At 45.3% G+C, this 16,986-nt stretch overlaps 1 protein-coding gene across 6 annotated transcripts in view; it reads right to left on the bottom strand.

Moving 5' to 3' along the window:
- The window catches only part of WDFY4 (WDFY family member 4), a 294,231-nt gene that overhangs the window by 101,054 nt on the left and 176,191 nt on the right, over positions 1-16,986 (bottom strand). For 5 of the 6 annotated variants that reach the window (XR_009212844.1, XR_009212843.1, XM_032142065.2 and 2 more), the window contains exons 40-43: positions 14,649-14,726; positions 8,007-8,213; positions 6,568-6,619; positions 4,498-4,664 (exon numbers count right to left, since the gene is read on the bottom strand). Coding sequence is in view for 4 of the 6 variants with exons in the window: in XM_032142065.2 (XP_031997956.1) it covers positions 4,498-4,664; positions 6,568-6,619; positions 8,007-8,213; positions 14,649-14,726 (504 nt within the window). In the remaining 2 variants the exon portion in view is untranslated. The remainder of the gene's footprint in view (positions 1-4,497; positions 4,665-6,567; positions 6,620-8,006; positions 8,214-14,648; positions 14,727-16,986) is intronic. The other variant, XM_032142095.2, reaches the window with a different exon arrangement.

Raw genomic sequence — 16,986 nt, 5'->3', positions numbered from 1 at the left:
CTAGAGCAGAAGGGTGCTCCTCTGGTTCGAGGATTTTGCTGATTCATGTGAATTCGTGGGGCCTGCTTTCTCATGTTCTTTCCTGCCTTGTGCTTTCAGTTTAGGGACCTCCTTGATTTCACCACACATCAGTACAGGCCTCAACCCAGCAACTTCCCTCTTTCTCCCAAAACCTTGCATTTGGTTTGAGTGTTGGCACTCTGCAGGAACCCCATTCCAGCCGGTCAGGCCTCTCATGGCCTCCACTCTGACCCTCTGTCTCATCCTCCACCATCTTGGCAGGACAACCAGACCCATGGAGATCCCCAGAGTTTCCCATCTATCCAAGCACTCCCCACAGCATTTCCCCAAGACACACAGTTCCTTGCCTCACAGGAGCCTCAGTCTTAACAGGATCCTTCATCCTTCCCTTGGCAGGGCCCTTGGGCCATGCCATAGGTACCAGGGTTCTTCCAACGCCCCTTCTTACTTCTGGGAGAATGAGAACAAATCCTATGGGACTATGAAAGGAACAGCAACAGCCAGAGCAGTAACAGCAGACGCCAGAGGCTGACAGCTGCCTCCTCACAGGGCACAGTCTCGGACAGAGACACAGCCCTACGTCAATCTTTGCCACAAACTAGTGAGACCAGGAGTAGAACCCCATTCTAAAGATAACAGAAAGGAGGCTGGGGAATGGTTCTCTTACTTACCCAGTCACTAGGCCTGTAAGTGGGGGCAAGAGAATTAGAACTGGGCAGGGTTTTTACCCCCACTCCTGCCTGTAGCCTCCACCCTCCCCTCACCAGGGACCCTGCCCTGCCCCCACCTCCCCGGGCCTGCATCTCCAGGAGCAGGCGTGCCTGGTGGTTTGGCTTCACTGACCCTGGGGAAACCGAGCTTGGGAGCCAGCCTTTCCCACAATTCCCCATGAAGCCGGAGGCAGCAAGCATAGCCCCATAAAATGCATAGAGACAACTCAGGCAAGGATGGATGCCCAGATAATGGCAAGGGTCACTCTGCCCAGTCCTCTGGGCCGGGAGCCGACCCTCACACAGGGTCCCTCCCTTCTGAAGGTACTGGCCACCGAGTGCTAAGTGGAAGCAGGACAGCTCCTGCTCTCTCCCCTCCTGATCGCCCGCTGGGTTCCACATGCTCCTGTCTGCACATCCTGGGGATCCCCACTGCCTCAGCAAACAGTGTGTGGCATTTCTGACAGCTTCCTGCTGAGCCACAGGAAGGCCAAGGAAGACTGAAGCTTAAACAAAAGGCAGGGAGGGGCAGATGGGAGAGGATCCCCTTCCTAGTTCTGTCCTGCCTCAGAGGCTGGAAAGTCCGTCCCCTGGGGGATTCAGACTCTTGCCGCTTCCCCAGCAAGATCCCTGAGGAAAATGTCACCTGGTGGACAGTCAACAAAAACAGACTCTCAGAGACAGGACAAGTGTCAAAGGAACCTGCGGGCTGCAAGAGGCTGGGCTGGGACTCACTCGGGTCCCTGACCACAAACTTCAGCCTAGCCAGGGTGAAAACTCCCAGGCCGGCCTTGGATGCCTGAGGGAGTCAGGCCACCTGCAAAGGCTCTCCTAGGAGGCCAAGGACCCGCCCTGGGGGGCAGCAGCCTGAGTGGTGTCAAAGTGGCAGGCCATATTCCAGAGAAGTTCCCAGGAGGCGGTCTCATCCAACACCCACACTGCTCTGAAGGGACTTTGCAGATAAAATCAAGGTTATGAATCAGCTGACCTTAAAACAGGAATGTGACCCTGGATTACGTGTGAGTTAATGCCATCCCCTGCGCCCTAGGCAGCAGCAGAGTTGGTCAGAGAGGTGGTGTTGGGGTAGCGGGAGGCAGAGGGGGCAAGAAAGATATGAAGGGTGAGAAGGATACCACCCGCTGCAGGAAATGAAACGAGGAAGGGCCACAGGGTAAGGGAGGTGGGCACCCCCAGAAACAGATGAACCCTGTCAGCCAGCAGGCAGGGAACAGGAGCTCAGACCTACAGAAGCGGGAACGTGGATTCTGCCAGCACTGGAACGAGCCTGGAAAGGACGCCTTCCCAGAGCCTCTGGAAAGACATGCGGCCCCGCAAATGCCTTGGCTGCAGAGCTGTGAGGCTCTAGCAGAGAACCCGCTGAGCCCCACTGTGCCAAGACTTTCGAGATAATAAATGTGTGTTGCATTAATATCACTATGTTTGTGGTAATTTCTTCTGGCAGAGATAGAAAGCGAATATAAAGCACTGCCATTGTTCTATCAAAGCAATGAAAAGAACCAATATGGAGACACCACATAATCAGGAAAGCAGCCAGGTGTAGTGCAGCGTGATATCTGTTTACTATGGATCCTTTCTGACACAGTTCTCAGACTTGCCACCACAGACAATGTAGGGTGCCCAGCAGTAGCCCTGGCCTCTGCCCACTAGACACCAGGAGCATCCTCTCACCTTGGCCATGGCAATTAAAAATGTCTCCAGAAATTGGCAAGGGTTTCTTGTGGGGTAGAGTTGCCCCCAGTTGAGAACTGCTGCTCCTTTAAGGGCATAAAGCAAAGAAAAGTTTTTATGGAAAGAAAGCATTGATGTCTTAGCTGTTTTTTCAATGGACGAGGTATGTACTAAATATCCATTTACGTATATGAGCATATTAATATATTGATATATCCCAACTGTTACGATCTGCCATTAGTCCTCAGCAACTGGATATTATGAATATATACTTATGCATACATGTGTGTTATATATTTTAATATCCATTTATCAAAATTTCACATAGTAGAGATATGATACTTCCATTATCAAAATAAAATACACATGAATTTAGCACGTCAATCATCAGTGTTGACTGACTGGCTGCTCCACGCATGCCTGTGGTCAGATAACAGGGTTCCCTCCTGTATGGAGGTCTGTAGTGACAGAGGTAGACAGGTGAAGCGCTGAGGTCACTCTGTGTGCCAGCAGCAAGGCAGGAGGTGATGCAGGGGGCGACACAGACAGTAACAAGCTAGTTCTCCAGCCAGTTCTCCAGGTCTCAGAGCAGGGAGCAGTCAAGATTAGCTTCAGAGAGTCAGTTGCAGGGGTCAAGTGGGCAGGGCACTGCAGGTAGGCAAACCTGCATGAGGAGGCATGATGGCTAGGTGTGATGGAGAGCTGGAAATGTGCTCTGCGTCTGGAAGCTTTGGTTATGCAGGTATAAGGACAGCATTGTTACAGGACTACATTGCTTGAACTGTGACCCAAATCTGAAAACAGCAAAGCAATTTGCTGAAAGTTCTGCAGCAAGTTCATAAGCAATTGATTTGCTTATGCCCCTCCCAGGTTCTCTGAGCCTAGGATCTATTCCTAGAGGTCCAGGCTCTCCCTCAGTCCCTGGGTCTTGGTTCAGATCCACTCCCATTCACCCTGGGGCCAGACTAGCCTCCAGCTCTCATGAATTTATCTCTGTGTGTCCCCTGTGGCCCACCAGTCCCAGCCTGCCTGCTCCTCTGTAGGTGTCTCCTTCACTTATATCCCTATGGAAAAGCCCCATTCACCCAGAGACCCTGAGGTCCACCAAGCCTTCAACCACCCAACCCGCAGAAAGGAAAAATAACTCACCTTTGATGAGCACCTCTCTTATGCCCAGCTCTGAACTAGTCCCTGTACTTCCATTGGCCCATTTAAGCCTGAGCAGAATGTTATCAGATGGTGGCCAGAACTCCGCATTAAAGATGAGAAAACTGAGGCTGACAACAGTTAGGTGACATGCGCTTTAATTTGTGGCCAAGTTGGGACTAGAACTGAGGCCGGTTCTACTCTAAGATGTGTGCTTCATCTTTCATTGCATTCTTAGACTTGGGGAAGAGGGGTCCTTCCCTGGGGCCTTCCCAGCCAGGCCAAGAGGACACACACACAAAGAGCGGGGCTCCGCCAACCCAGCTCCAGGCACCCAGGACCCTGGGTTTCCCCGCCACCTGGTTCCCAGCCTGCCTCCTGGGCCTGTACACTTCATCCCCAGGGCCACCCTTTTGAAGGCTAATGGTGCCACAAGTGTGCTTACCCCTAGGCTTGAGTGGTAGCCAAGGTGAGGCCGAGGCATAGGGACAGTGCAGACATACGGGTTGGGGTGTCCAAACACATGCACCCAAGACCCCTCAAGGTGTGGGACCTCTCAGGGTGGTCAGGCCACAAGCAGGGGGCCAAGATGCTGAACTGCCAGAAGGTCAATAATTCTCAACTTGAACCTTGCCTCTCAGGTTGTTATGAAGGTCAAAATAGGAAGTTAGAGTATTTTTCACTTAACAGTTTGAGGTACACCTTTTAAATATTTTGATGCAGGATGTATAGACTTCCCTTCGCACCCTTTCTCTGGGCCAACAAATTTAGGAATCTATCCCTTTTTTTCACTGATTATTGTGTTGAAAGTTTTCATAGCAAATGGAGACCTCATTCCCCATGTAACTGGCAAAAGCTTGGTTTTCTCCTGTCTGACAATCTTAACAACTAACTTAAAAATCTTAAAGGCTATTGCAGTGGGGTATATTACCTTTTCTTTATCAAGAAGCTCTTGTAAAATAATTTGTCTTTCCCGACACAGTTCCAAGAAGTCTTCTGAGTGCAGACTTTCATGTAAGGCTGGGAAGAAGGTCAGCTGGGTGCAGTCCACCCCCACCTCGTCCGGCTCGCCCTCAGCCTCCCTCGGTGTCAGTTCATCTGCAGCAGCATAAAGGGACATGTGGTGCTGACAGGAGCCACCTGACATGGTAAGGGCCAGTGCACAGCATGTGCCTACATCACTGAGGAGCAGCGAGGCTCCAGGGCCGAAGTGAAGAGCATGGATCTCTCACCGTGCCCGTCCACTGCTTCTGGAAATGGACACCACACATCTGGGGCACCCTGGGGTATGGTCAAAATACCTTCCAGTTGACTTATCCTGGAGGGCCCAGCTGTGCCCAGGCCTAGCTGTTCTGCCACTTCCAGTGACCACAGGGTAACATTTCCAAATTCACCCTCGTTAGTCAGTAAAGCAACTCCCTAGAGGCCCAGCCAGGATTTGCTTTCTCTGAATTTCACTTCATTCACTCTATGAATATTGTTGTTTTTTCTCATGATAGAAACAATATCTTTTTATTGTAAAAAAACTTGGAAAAGATATGAAGTTGTGAGAAATAAAACAAATCTCACTCATGCACCCAGAGATAGTGCTAATAATAACAGGTCCCATTTAGTAAGCCCTTTCTCTGTGCCAGATACTTCTGATGACATTTTAAAATGTTGTCCCATCTAGGTTGGAGATACTATTTCATCCTCACTTGACAAATGGAAAAGCTGAAACAGGCTAATTACTTTGTACAAGATCATATGGCTTCTAAGAACTAGAGGTAGAATCTGAATAAAGTCTCTCTGAGACAAAGGTCTGGTCTTTTCATCTCCAGTCTGTTTGGCTCCACTGTTTACAATTTGGTCCATTTACTTCCATTATCTTTTCTGTACTGGATGAATGAAAGTGTCTGCTGCTCATGCAAACCCTCACAGCTTTCCCCATGCAGGGAGAGGTGCGTAGGAGAGGCGTGGTGGAGAACCACAGGGCCTTTCTTCTCCTTTGGCTGAGCTCCCTACTCAGGGTGCATACTGGAAACACCACGAAGGCCCAGAGTCATAGACACCCAGGGGCTCTGCATGTCAAGAATGAGAGGACACAGCAGCCCATGGCCATCATCCACAAAAAAATGAGTTCATGCTTTCTACCACTGCACTCTCTGCAACCCCCACCTCTGAGAGGTGGAGCAGGCAGGCAATCATTCCGTGTGAGAGTTGTAGGGCTTGGGGTAGAGAGACGAGAGGCAAACAGGTATCACATGTCATCCCGTGCTCTGTGCCACAGTAAGACCCCAAATCACCTGGGGATCAGAGCCCAAGATCCTCACTTCTGGGCTTGTATTACTGCAGACAGGCAAGGTAGCAAGCTCAATACAAATCCATTAGTCAGGAAATGAGACAAGTTTGATCAGCAGTAAGAAGTAGTCACTGGCCAGGTGTGCTGGCTCATGTCTATAATCCTAGCACTCTGGGAGGCCAAGGCAGGCGGATCACTTGAGCTTAGGAGTTGGAAACCAGCCTGGGCAATGTGACAAAACCCCATCTCCACAAAAATTACAAACATTATCTGGGCATTGTGGTGTGTACCTGTAGTCCCAGCTACTCTGGAGGCTGAGGCAGGAGGATTGTGTGAGCCCAGGAGGTGGAGGCTGCAGTGAGTTTTGATTATGCCACTGCACCCCAGCCTAGGTGACAGCGTAAGACCCTGTCTCAAAAATGGTTTGGGAACACTTTTAAGATCTCCCTGATATAGCAAATTGACAAGACTGTTTCTCCCCCAAAATTGTTCTTGTTGCAACCTTAATAGAAGATGCTTCCCCTAACAAGCATCTTCCCCTAACAAGGGCTGAAATTGACTTGTCTTCTTTCTGGAAGCAATAAGTAACAATAAGTCCCAGGGCTGGCTACAATAGCATTTTCCTCTTCTAAAATATTAATTTAGTATCTTTAATAAAATATTAAATAAAACCAATAATTAGCTTAATTATTAAAGGAAAAAAATAGATAAACAGAATACCTTGGTTTTCAGCATTTGTTTGAGAAATATGATCATTTTTGTCTTGGCTTTCCTGAAATAAGGACAGAGAAAAGAAAAATTAAATCCCGGATGCTACATCTATGCTTCACCTGCTCCCAATTCTACAGATTCACAAACACACACATGCATGTGACCCCTTCAAATTATGCAAGCCTCAGATGCACAGGGAGGGAAACACTAAATCCTAAAGGACCACAATAAAATGCAAGTATGAATGTTCCTGAGGCAAAGGTGAAAAAACCCACAATCTTCCATTAAGTAGGACTTACAGTAATTACCAAAGAAGAGGCCAAGATGGGATTAGATAGCATCCTTGATGTCTCTGTGTGGGACACCCTGGAGAGGGGACCAGGGGAGGCTGACCTAGACAGCCCCAGAGACCAGAGACCAGGTTTCATAGCCAGCCCTTGGCTTTTTCACCAGCACAGTGAGCAGGCTACTTATTTTTTTTTATTTTTTTATTTTTTTGCTTCCTATTCCTAAAAAATGTAGTGAGGGAAAATACTACACACCACCAAATGTTTATTGACAATACTTAGAAAATTTAAGTATTTACTGAATAAATGAAATATAATTTTTTCATTAGATTTTACAAAAGATTTTTAGCATGAGTAAAAGATGCTGTGGTTACAGACCAGAGAATAAACCCAACATTGTTACTTGTGATGAATGCAGAAGAAAAAATCCAGCATTCTGGTGTTTGGAAGGCTGACTTTGAGGATATTTTAAATTATGATCATTCAATAAAGACATGAAAAACTATTAACAGATTTTCTATATCTACTACCAAATGAATCCAACTGGCTTCTTGTCTTTTAAAAGGCAAAATAGGAGTTTGCGACACAGTCCAAGCTCCATTAGAGCAAACTCCCAGGGACTACCCAGATTCTGTTGCTTGGGAAGTCAATGTTGTTTGGAATGAGTGGATCACTGGCTCAAAATTGCAGAAACAGTCAAGTTCATGAGATTTTCATTGTAAAACTTGTTATGGGATTTGCAGTAATGCTTATAGCAGTACGGGTTACAACTGCCCAATAACAAGTAACTTGTGCTAGCAGACAATAGCCTTCCCTTGGCCCTTTCCAAACACTGGCATCCAGATGATTCCACAGGACTTGTGTGGACCGCAGCACAGGGCTGTGTCTGTGGCACAGGTAAGAACCACTCACCACTCAACACACTCTATTTATCCATTCATTCAGGCTGTAGTTACAGTGTCCCTGCTATGTACCTAGGAGGGTTAGTGATGCTTTTCTCCTCTTAAATGGCATCGAGAATAAATTTTGGGACTCTCCTACATTTAACTGCATGTGTTATCTTAGCCTGATATAAACAACATGCGATGGGGAAGCTCAGGAGCTGCTTTCCTATCAGGCCCTACCTGGAACCAGCACTGTCCCACTGCACCTGACTCCTACCTTGTGCCTTCCTGAGCTCAGGGCCTCCAATGGGGACAAGCGTTTGATGCGTTTCCTCATTCGAGCTGGTCCTTCTCTCCAGTCGAGTTCCCATGGAGAACAGGGCTTGGTTTCTTCCCCCTGGCTCCACAAGCCCAGCTCCCCAAAAAGCTGCTCCTGGATCCTGGCCCAGGCGTTGGCTGCCTTGGTATTGCCACATTTTCGCCTCTGGGGAGCAGAAACAGAGTCACCCCGGACACATTTGCCTTATGGGCCTTATGGGCCTGGCCCCAAACCTCCCGGGGTGAATAGGCCAAGTCTCCCATGAATGTTTGAGAAAGATACCTTCTCTCTACACCCTCAGAATGTGTAGGGTACCCACTGCAGCCAGGGCTGTAAGGAAACAATTGCTCAGCTTTAAGATATCTTAATCCAAGTTAGGGGAGGAGAAAGCTGTCTGCCCTTTGGCCTTCGGAGCCATGAGGCTACTGGTGATGGGCAGAAAGCAACAGGTCTGGAAGGTCCTGTAGCTGCTCATCAGCATGGACTGGACAGCTATTTTACCAAATGGACATGAATCTCACCACAGTCTCACCCTTCAAAAATGAGGCTGAATGTACTTTTTTCCAGTTGCCTGGACTAGAGTGGAGTGGAAATTAGAAGCCCTCAAGACAATTGGTTGATTTGAGCAAGTCACTGCCATCTCTGGATCTCAGAACCTCCAACAAAATGATAGCCCTGGCCTGAATGACGTCTAAGGGCCTTTCAATCCTAATATCATAGATTCCAGAATGTTCAGAGATTCTAGAATATTCACAGGAGCTAAACCTTTCATAGTAATGCAAACAATCTCATTTAATAGCTATAAGATCCTCACAGTTTGCATCTGTGGTCCCTGACTGCCACACCTGCTACTAGAGTATGACTCAAACTTTTCTAATAATACATAGATACCCCCAACCTGCATTTATAGACCACATTAAAGTTACATGCATCACCTGTCAAAGAAGCAGTTCAGTTTAGTTTGGACAGTAGAGTCAACTATGCAGGATAAACTTTTGCAATTATTTGATGGAATTTGTCCCAAATTTAATCTTTTCAGAAAATGAAAAGGTGAAGTGCTAATGACAGGAAGCATAACAACATGAACAGAAAAGATACTCATTATCATGTGTTAGGCTGAGCCCTGCACCTGCTTTATCTCATTTCCTCTACCCAGTGGTACCACAAGTATTTTCGATCATCCCCATGATGATGCTAAGTCTGCAAAGGAGAAGTGCCTTCTCCAAAGCCAACAGGTGGCCAAACAGAGATTTAAACCTGGTCTGTTGGATTCCAAAGACTTCCTTGAGCATGGGAGCTAGATTCCTTTGCTGAGGGGCTATTATTTTATGAGCGCATGGTTTCTGCTAGCATTTCAAAAAACTGGAAGATTTATAGATGGAAGCCTTGCAAATCTTGGCTGTTTTAAATGAGTAAATTGTTCTCAGAACTTGTCGGAGGCATTCCCATGAAAGCATGGCTTTGGGGTAGGGGATAGTGCCCAGCAGGTGGTTTCTGGCATTTGATGGACCTGATCATCCATCATGTTTCTGTGAATCACCAGCAGTTCAATCTGGAGGATCTTCAACTTCCTTATCAGTCAAATGTGGTTAATAATAATACCATAATAATAATCATAGCCTTCTAGAATGATTAAGTGGGACAATATTTTCAAGAGCTTAATATGGTACCTTACTCAGTACCAGTGTTGTCACTGTGAATGAATCTAATCCTATTTCAAAACAAGATCATTTTGTTTCTCTACAGTTCTTAAATTCATATCCCAAACAGTGCTAGCATGTTACGTAGTACTCCAATTGGTTAATAAGAAACTCCAAGATGTACATTGTAGTACATGCCTCTAATCCCAGAGCTTTCGGAGGCCAAGGTGGGAGAATTTCTTGAGGCCAGAAGTTCAAGACCAGCCTAGGCAACATAGCAAGACCCAGTCTCTACAAAAAAATTAAAGAAATAACTGGGCATGTTAGTACATGGCTGTACTCTCAGCTATTTGGGAGGCTGAGGCAGGAGGATCTCTTGAGCCCAGTAGTTCAAGGCTTCTGTAGGCTATGATTTACATGACTGTACTCCAGCCTGGGCAACAAAGTAAAACCCTCCCTGTCTCAAAAAAAAAAAAAAAAAAAAAAGCCACCAGAAAAATAATGACTATCCAACTGACTATCCAAAGCCTTTTACAGAGACTTGATCACATGGAATGAACACTTGTTTGGCGGAAATATTTCAGTTTCCTGGAGATTGTAGTGACATTTGTACATTTGCATTTGTAGTAACATATGGAGTTTCATGGAGGATGAATAATCCCAAGCTATTGGGTTGTCCAGCCTTAGCTTCAAATTAGTTTTTTAAGAACACATATCCGGCCGGGCGCAGTGGCTCATGCCTGTAATCCCAGCACTTTGGGAGGCTGAGGCAGGCGGATCACAAGGTCAGGAGATCGAGACCATCCTGGCCACATGGTGAAACCCCATCTCTACTAAAAAAATACAAAAAAATTAGCTAGCGCGGAGGCAGGAGCCTGTAGTCCCAGCTACTCCGGAGGCTGAGGCAGGAGAATGGCATGAATCTGGAAGGCGGAGCTTGCAGTGAGCCAAGATAGTGCCATGCACTCCAGCCTGGGCGAAGGAGCGAGACTCCGTCAAAAAAAAAAAAAAAAAAAGAGCACGTATCCACCCCAAGTCTCCACCCATGCAACCTGGAGATGCACAGCTGCCTGGGTCTTCATCACAGAGCACACATGTTGTCTTGAATATCTGTAGTCAGACAACGGTGTGATCCCTGAGAGAGATGTGATTATTTAGTCCATGATAGCAAGTTACATGTGGCCCACGGCAGAGGATGTCAGATGACTAAATAGCAAAAGTCCTGAGTTTCCACACCTGCAAAGGTGCTCTGAAATGCCCATGTTTCTGCACAGTGTAAGGCCCTCTTTCTATTCAAACTGCAAGTGGGCCAAATGCCACACTTAAGGCCCACAGACTCACAGGCAGGGATTGATTCTTTTTTTTTTTTTTTTTTTTTTTTTTTGTGAGGGGGTTTCGTGCTCTGCCGCCCAGGGGGAAGTGCAGTGGCGCAATCTCGGCTCACTGCAAGCTCCGCCTCCCGGGTTCACGCCATTCTCCTGCCTCAGCCTCTCCGAGTAGCTGGGACTACAGGCACCCGCCACCACGCCTGGCTAATTTTTTTTTTTTGTATTTTTAGTAGAGACGGGGTTTCACCGTGGTCTCAATCTCCTGACGTCGTGATCTGCCCGCCTTGGCCTCCCAAAGTGCTGGGATTACAAGCTTGAGCCACTGCGCCCGGCCGGCAGGGATTGATTCTGTTATGTTGGGGGACAACTGCAATTTCTTTCTTTTTTTTTTCAGAGACAAGGTCTTTTTCTCTGTCATACAGGCTAGAAGGCTAGAAAGCAGTGGCATGATCATAGCTCACTGTAACCTATAACCTCCAACTCCTGGGATGAAGCAATCTTCCCACCCCAGCATCCTGAGTACCTGGAACTAAAGGTGCCACTATACGTGGCTAATGTCTTTTTAACTCCTTTTTTTTGGAGATGGGGTCTCGCAATGTTGCCCAGTCTGGCCTTGAACTACTGGCATCAAACAGTCGTCCTGCCCAACCTCCCAAAGCACTGGAATTAGAGGCATGAGCCACCACACTTGACCAGTTATGATTTTCGAATCACAGCAACCCTTGGGTAGCAATACTTAGATTAACCTTTGGAAACCCAGCCCTTCCCTAATTTCAGTCCCTGCTACTTCAGTGGGGTTGACCAGGCTTCAAAGATGAACACTTCACCCAAGTCTCTATCATCAGAGTTGTTATGAATGGTTATAGGATGGGCCAATAGGCACCACCCCCTAGGGCTGGGAATGGCACCCTCAGGAGCCCACACAGAGGAAGCAGAGCACGGAACTTGATCCAGCACTGCTTGAATTCTGCATTTTCCTGCATTCTTCAGTAAAACAAGACTTTTTTCTGTTGCAAAAGGCAGTCTGAGTTAAGTTTCCAATATTTGTATCTGAGAGAGCTGTGATAAATACTCAATGAGTAGATAGAGACTGAACAAGAAAAGGAAACTAGAGGCCCTAGAAGAGAGTGGGACAGAAGACAGTGGCCATTTCTGGGTTGGCAGACATCTCACAAAGAACTCCAACCAGTAAAGACTGTGTAGGCAGGATAAGTCATTTCTGCAAATTATAATGAAGATTCAACATAAGAACTGGATGGCTTAAGTATGTAACAGACAGAGCAAGAGAGGCTGGGCCACAGAGGAGGGAACGAAGATAACGTGGACAAGGCAAAGGGGAATCTGAACAGGGCCAGACTGTAGAGGCAACTTTTTGTCAGAACTTCTGGATCAAAAAAAAAATTGGCTGATTAACTATTTGAATTGCAAGGTTTGCTGTTGATATAATAATGGGATATAATGATGCTCGGGTTAACTTCCAGGGCACTAGGCAATGATGCCTTGTCATGCTGGGGGCTGCTGCCATCTCCAGTCACCTCTCAGTTGTGGGTAAAGTGCCTGGTTATAAAAGTCCTGCGTGATGTGTTACTGGCCACCCTGTGGGCAAGGGCCCCTGAATCTTCCCTTCTTAGGAGGGCCTCATTGGGTGCACCTGGGAGAAGCTGTCCTCAAAGGACGTGGCAGATTTCTTAAGACTAATCTCTGTCCAGAGTTTGGACCTGACTTTTCTGGAAGTGGAATGGGCCTTTGTTGGGAAAGCATACTTCCCCTTAAAAAAAGCAGGGCAATGGTCCACGTCCCATTATCTATGGCAGATGTTATTATATCTGCATTCTTTCAAATATCAAAACAACCTGTCTTAAATATTTAAATACTTGGAAAGTATCCTTGTGGATTAGCTTGCAAATGCTGATTTTCTCAAAAATACCTCAATCAACAGGAAAATTGCACAACTTTCTCAAGTCCTTTCTGAACTCCAGTCAGGCCCTGCTGCTGAAGATGAGACAGGCTAACCTTTCAGGTGGCTGGATCCCTTCCTTCTGGGCTTGAGGGAGTTGCACCCTTCCCACACGAACCTATAATCTCACAAATGTCAACAGAATTTCACAAAGTACCCCAGGGCACCTCTCCTGGCCATAACTGTATCTCCCAGGCTCTTCTAACCATTGGAGCAGAAATGGTTGCACTCTAGACCAGATGCAGATTAGGAAGTTTAGATAAACCACATCCTCTGTCTCAAAATGGTGCAGTGGTGATGAGGATGTCCACCAATAAAGGATGCAATCCTACAAGATTCATCTTATTTCCCCATCAGTGGCAATTAAATTTATCAGCCATATTGCTAGTCCTGAGTGAAATCAGTCAATCCATGTTGTGAGTCATTCACGTGCAATGGTCTGTCCAATAGGCACAGATGATACCCAAATAGGCCAGCAAGGCACCCTACCCAGCTGTGCAGCACAGTCAACAATGTTGGAGTGGGGTAGATGCCCACAGAGAAAACCCTTGTCCAACCAGAGAGTCTGTGAAAGACCAGCTTGTGCACTCAGAAAAACTAGACATGCCTGCTGATCCCTCTGACCATCACAGCCATGATCACGTCCTGTACACACCAAACCTCCTTTCTCACAAGTGTCGTGTCTGATAAGCTGCTGTTCCCATCACTCAGGAGAGCCTGGGAGGCTATGTTGCTAAGCTGTGTGTTCCTGGGGTTCAGGCTGCCCATCCGTGAATGGGGCTACCCAGGGGCATGTTGTGGGCTTATATGGGGGAAATTAGACAAGGCAACTCAGCTTCAGATGATTAGTGCCTCTTCTGTTTTCTGGCACTGGGCACCATGTGTAAGCCTTCCTGATCCGTGGCTCACCCAGGGCACACTAATGGCTCCTTACACCCCATCGCTCCTTTCCCCATAGTAGAACATCCTATCATTGAGCTCATCACCATGTTTTGTTAAGAGTAAAGAAATGCCCATGTTTGGTGGGCATTTCTTTACTCTGGGTTTCATCTACAAGTTTCAAACACCTTCAAGACACAGGAGTGTCATAATCTCTGCATTTTTTAATACTTCACACTGTCTCTGGGACAAAGAAATTGCTGGGTAAATAATATATTCAACAGGGTTTTAAGACTGTACATCGTGTTCTATTTTTAGCAATATGTTAAATTTTTATTAATAACAGTAACACCAAATAAAAATAAACTTCTTAGCTATTCTATAACCACACATGGGTTACCTATTCTCTATCAGCCACAGTCTAGGTGCTGCACACTTGCTCTTAAATCTTCACAGGTAGGAAGACTTATTCCAGCTTAGAGATGAGCACGCAGAGGCTCAGACCCCTGGCATAGAAAGGGGCAGATTTAGAATTCAAATAAAGCTCTGACTGGCATGAGAGCCACTGTTCTTTACCTAGATTGTACAGCAGTCAGGCCTAGATAGGTACTTTAAATATCTAAGCCTGCCCTTGTCAGTGGCAACCCATTGCATTTAGGATAAAATGCAAAACCCCAACATGGTGCAAGCCTGGTGGGCAATCCAGAATGTAAACCAAAGGCCCTTCTGATTATTTTTCAGGTTCAAGGTGGATTCCAGCTTACTGTATAGAGAAAGCCTATGTTTTGTTTCTTACTTGCACATGGTCTTTGTATAAAGATGCATATAGCTCTTGTCCTCTTCTTCTGTAGTTCTCTATACATGACACAAAATCCTGGAGAAAGGAGAAAACAAGTCACAGCTTAATGATAGTTGTGATTTTATTTTATTTTATTTTATTTTATTTATTTTATTTTTTGAGACACAGTCTCACAATGTCACCTAGAATGGAGTGCAGTGGCACAATATTGGCTCACTGCAACCTCTGCCTCACAGGTTCAAGCGATTCTCCTGCCTCAGCCTCCCAAGTAGCTGGATTTCAGGTGCCCACCACTATGCCTGGCTAATTTTTGTATTTTTAGTAGAGACAGGTTTCACCATGTTGGCCAGGCTGGTCTTGAACTTCCAACCTCAGGTGATCCATCTGCCTCAGCCTCCCAAAGTGCTGGGATTACAAGCGTGAGTGATAGTTGTGATTTTAGATAAGAACGTCTCTATACTGACCAATTGACAGAGGAAATAGTGGTTACAGAATTTGTTGGTCAAATGAGATTCATACAAACACAGGCATCACCTATGCTGATGCACTCACATATGAACACATTCACATACGTGTTTATGGGTTGCTTCCATCTCCATCTATGATGAACTAGCTTGCAGTAGCTCAACCTTCTTCCTAAGAATGACTGAAAAGACCTAGATTTGAACAATCTGCTCTAAGACAGCAGAGAGCTACCAAGAGAGCTGAATTTGAGGAGCCAAAATTCTGAAGAGGAATTCACTGAGGTGTGCCCAACATTTATGCTTTTTTATATTTTTTGGACCTTGAGATACATGAAAATTTTCAAATAGCTCAAAAGGATGAGAAGCTGAGGCCACAAAACAAACTTCAGTAAATTTAAAAGGATAGACATAATACAAAGCATGTCTTTTAATCACAATGGAACACAATTTGAAATCAACTAGCAGAAAGAAATTTGGCAAACTCAAAAATAAGTGTAGATTAAAAAGCACATTCCTAAATAACTAATGGGTCAAAGAAGAAATCAAAAGGGAACTTTTTGAGATGAATAAAAATAAAGACACGACATACCAAAACACATAGGCTATAACTAAAGCAGAGCATAAAGGAAAACTCATAGTTGTAATTGCCAATATTAAGAAAAAATAGAAATACCTTAAATCAATATCTGAAACTTCCATCTGAAGACACTGGGAAAAAAAGAGCAAACTAAATCTAAAGCAAGCAGAAGGAAGGGGAAAATAAATATTAATGCAGAAAGTAATGAGTTACAGAATATAAAAACAATAAATAAAATCAATGAAACTAAAATCTGGTACTTTGGAAAGATTGATAAAATTGGCAATCTTCAGCTAGGTTGACCAGGAAAAAAGAGAAAAGGCTTAAATTATTATACTAGGATCAGAAATGAAGGAGACATTACTACTGACCTTACTGGATTTGTTCAAAGGATTATAAAAAATACTATAAACAATTGTATGCCAACAAATTAAATAGCTTAGATTAAATGAACAAATTCCTAGAAAGACACAGATTGCCAAAACTGACTCAAGAAGAAATGGGCAATTGGAATAGATCAATAAAAAGAAAATAAATTGAATTAGTAAAAAAACAACAACAACAAAACCTACCCACAAGGAAGATCCCAGCCCCGGCCCAGATGGCTTCACTGCTGAATCCTAACCACCACTTAGTGAAGAATTAACGGTAGTTTTTCAAAAACTCTCCCAAAAAATTCTTCCAAGAATTAGAAGAGAAAGGGACACTTCCCAACACAAAAATTAAGAAAACTTAAAAGTACATCTGCATGATCTCAGATTTGGCATTTGTCTGATTTAGATTTGGCACCAAAAATAAAAGCAACAATGAAAAGTGATATGGTTAGGCTTTGTGTGCCCACTCAAATCTCATCTTGAATTGTAATCCCCCAAATCCCCATCATTTCCACGTGTCAAGGGGGAGACCAGGTGGAGGCAACTGAATCATGGGGTGGTTTCCCCCATGCTGTTCTTGTGATAGTGAGTGAGTTCTAATGAGAACTGATGGTTTATAAGGAGCTCTTCCCCACTTCGCTCAGCACTTCTCCTTCCCACCACCTTGTGAAGAAGGTGCCTTGGTTCCTCTCCGCCTTCTGCCATGATTGTAAGTTTCCTGAGGCCTCCCAAGCCATGTTGAACTGTGAGTCAATTAAATCTCTTTTCTTTATAAATTACCCAGTCTTGGGCAGTTCTTTATAGCACTATGAAAGCGGACTAATACAAAAAGGATAAATTGGACTTCACCAAAAGTAAAAATTTGTGCTTCGAAAGACACTATTAGAAAGTAAAAAAAGACCCACAGAATGAAAAAAAAA

Source organism: Hylobates moloch, unplaced genomic scaffold, assembly GCF_009828535.3.
Source record: "Hylobates moloch isolate HMO894 unplaced genomic scaffold, HMol_V3 SCAFFOLD_3, whole genome shotgun sequence".
Classification (NCBI taxonomy): Eukaryota; Metazoa; Chordata; class Mammalia; order Primates; family Hylobatidae; genus Hylobates; species Hylobates moloch.
Note: the sequence above shows the minus strand (reverse complement) of the source record. Positions and strands in the feature narration are given on the sequence as shown.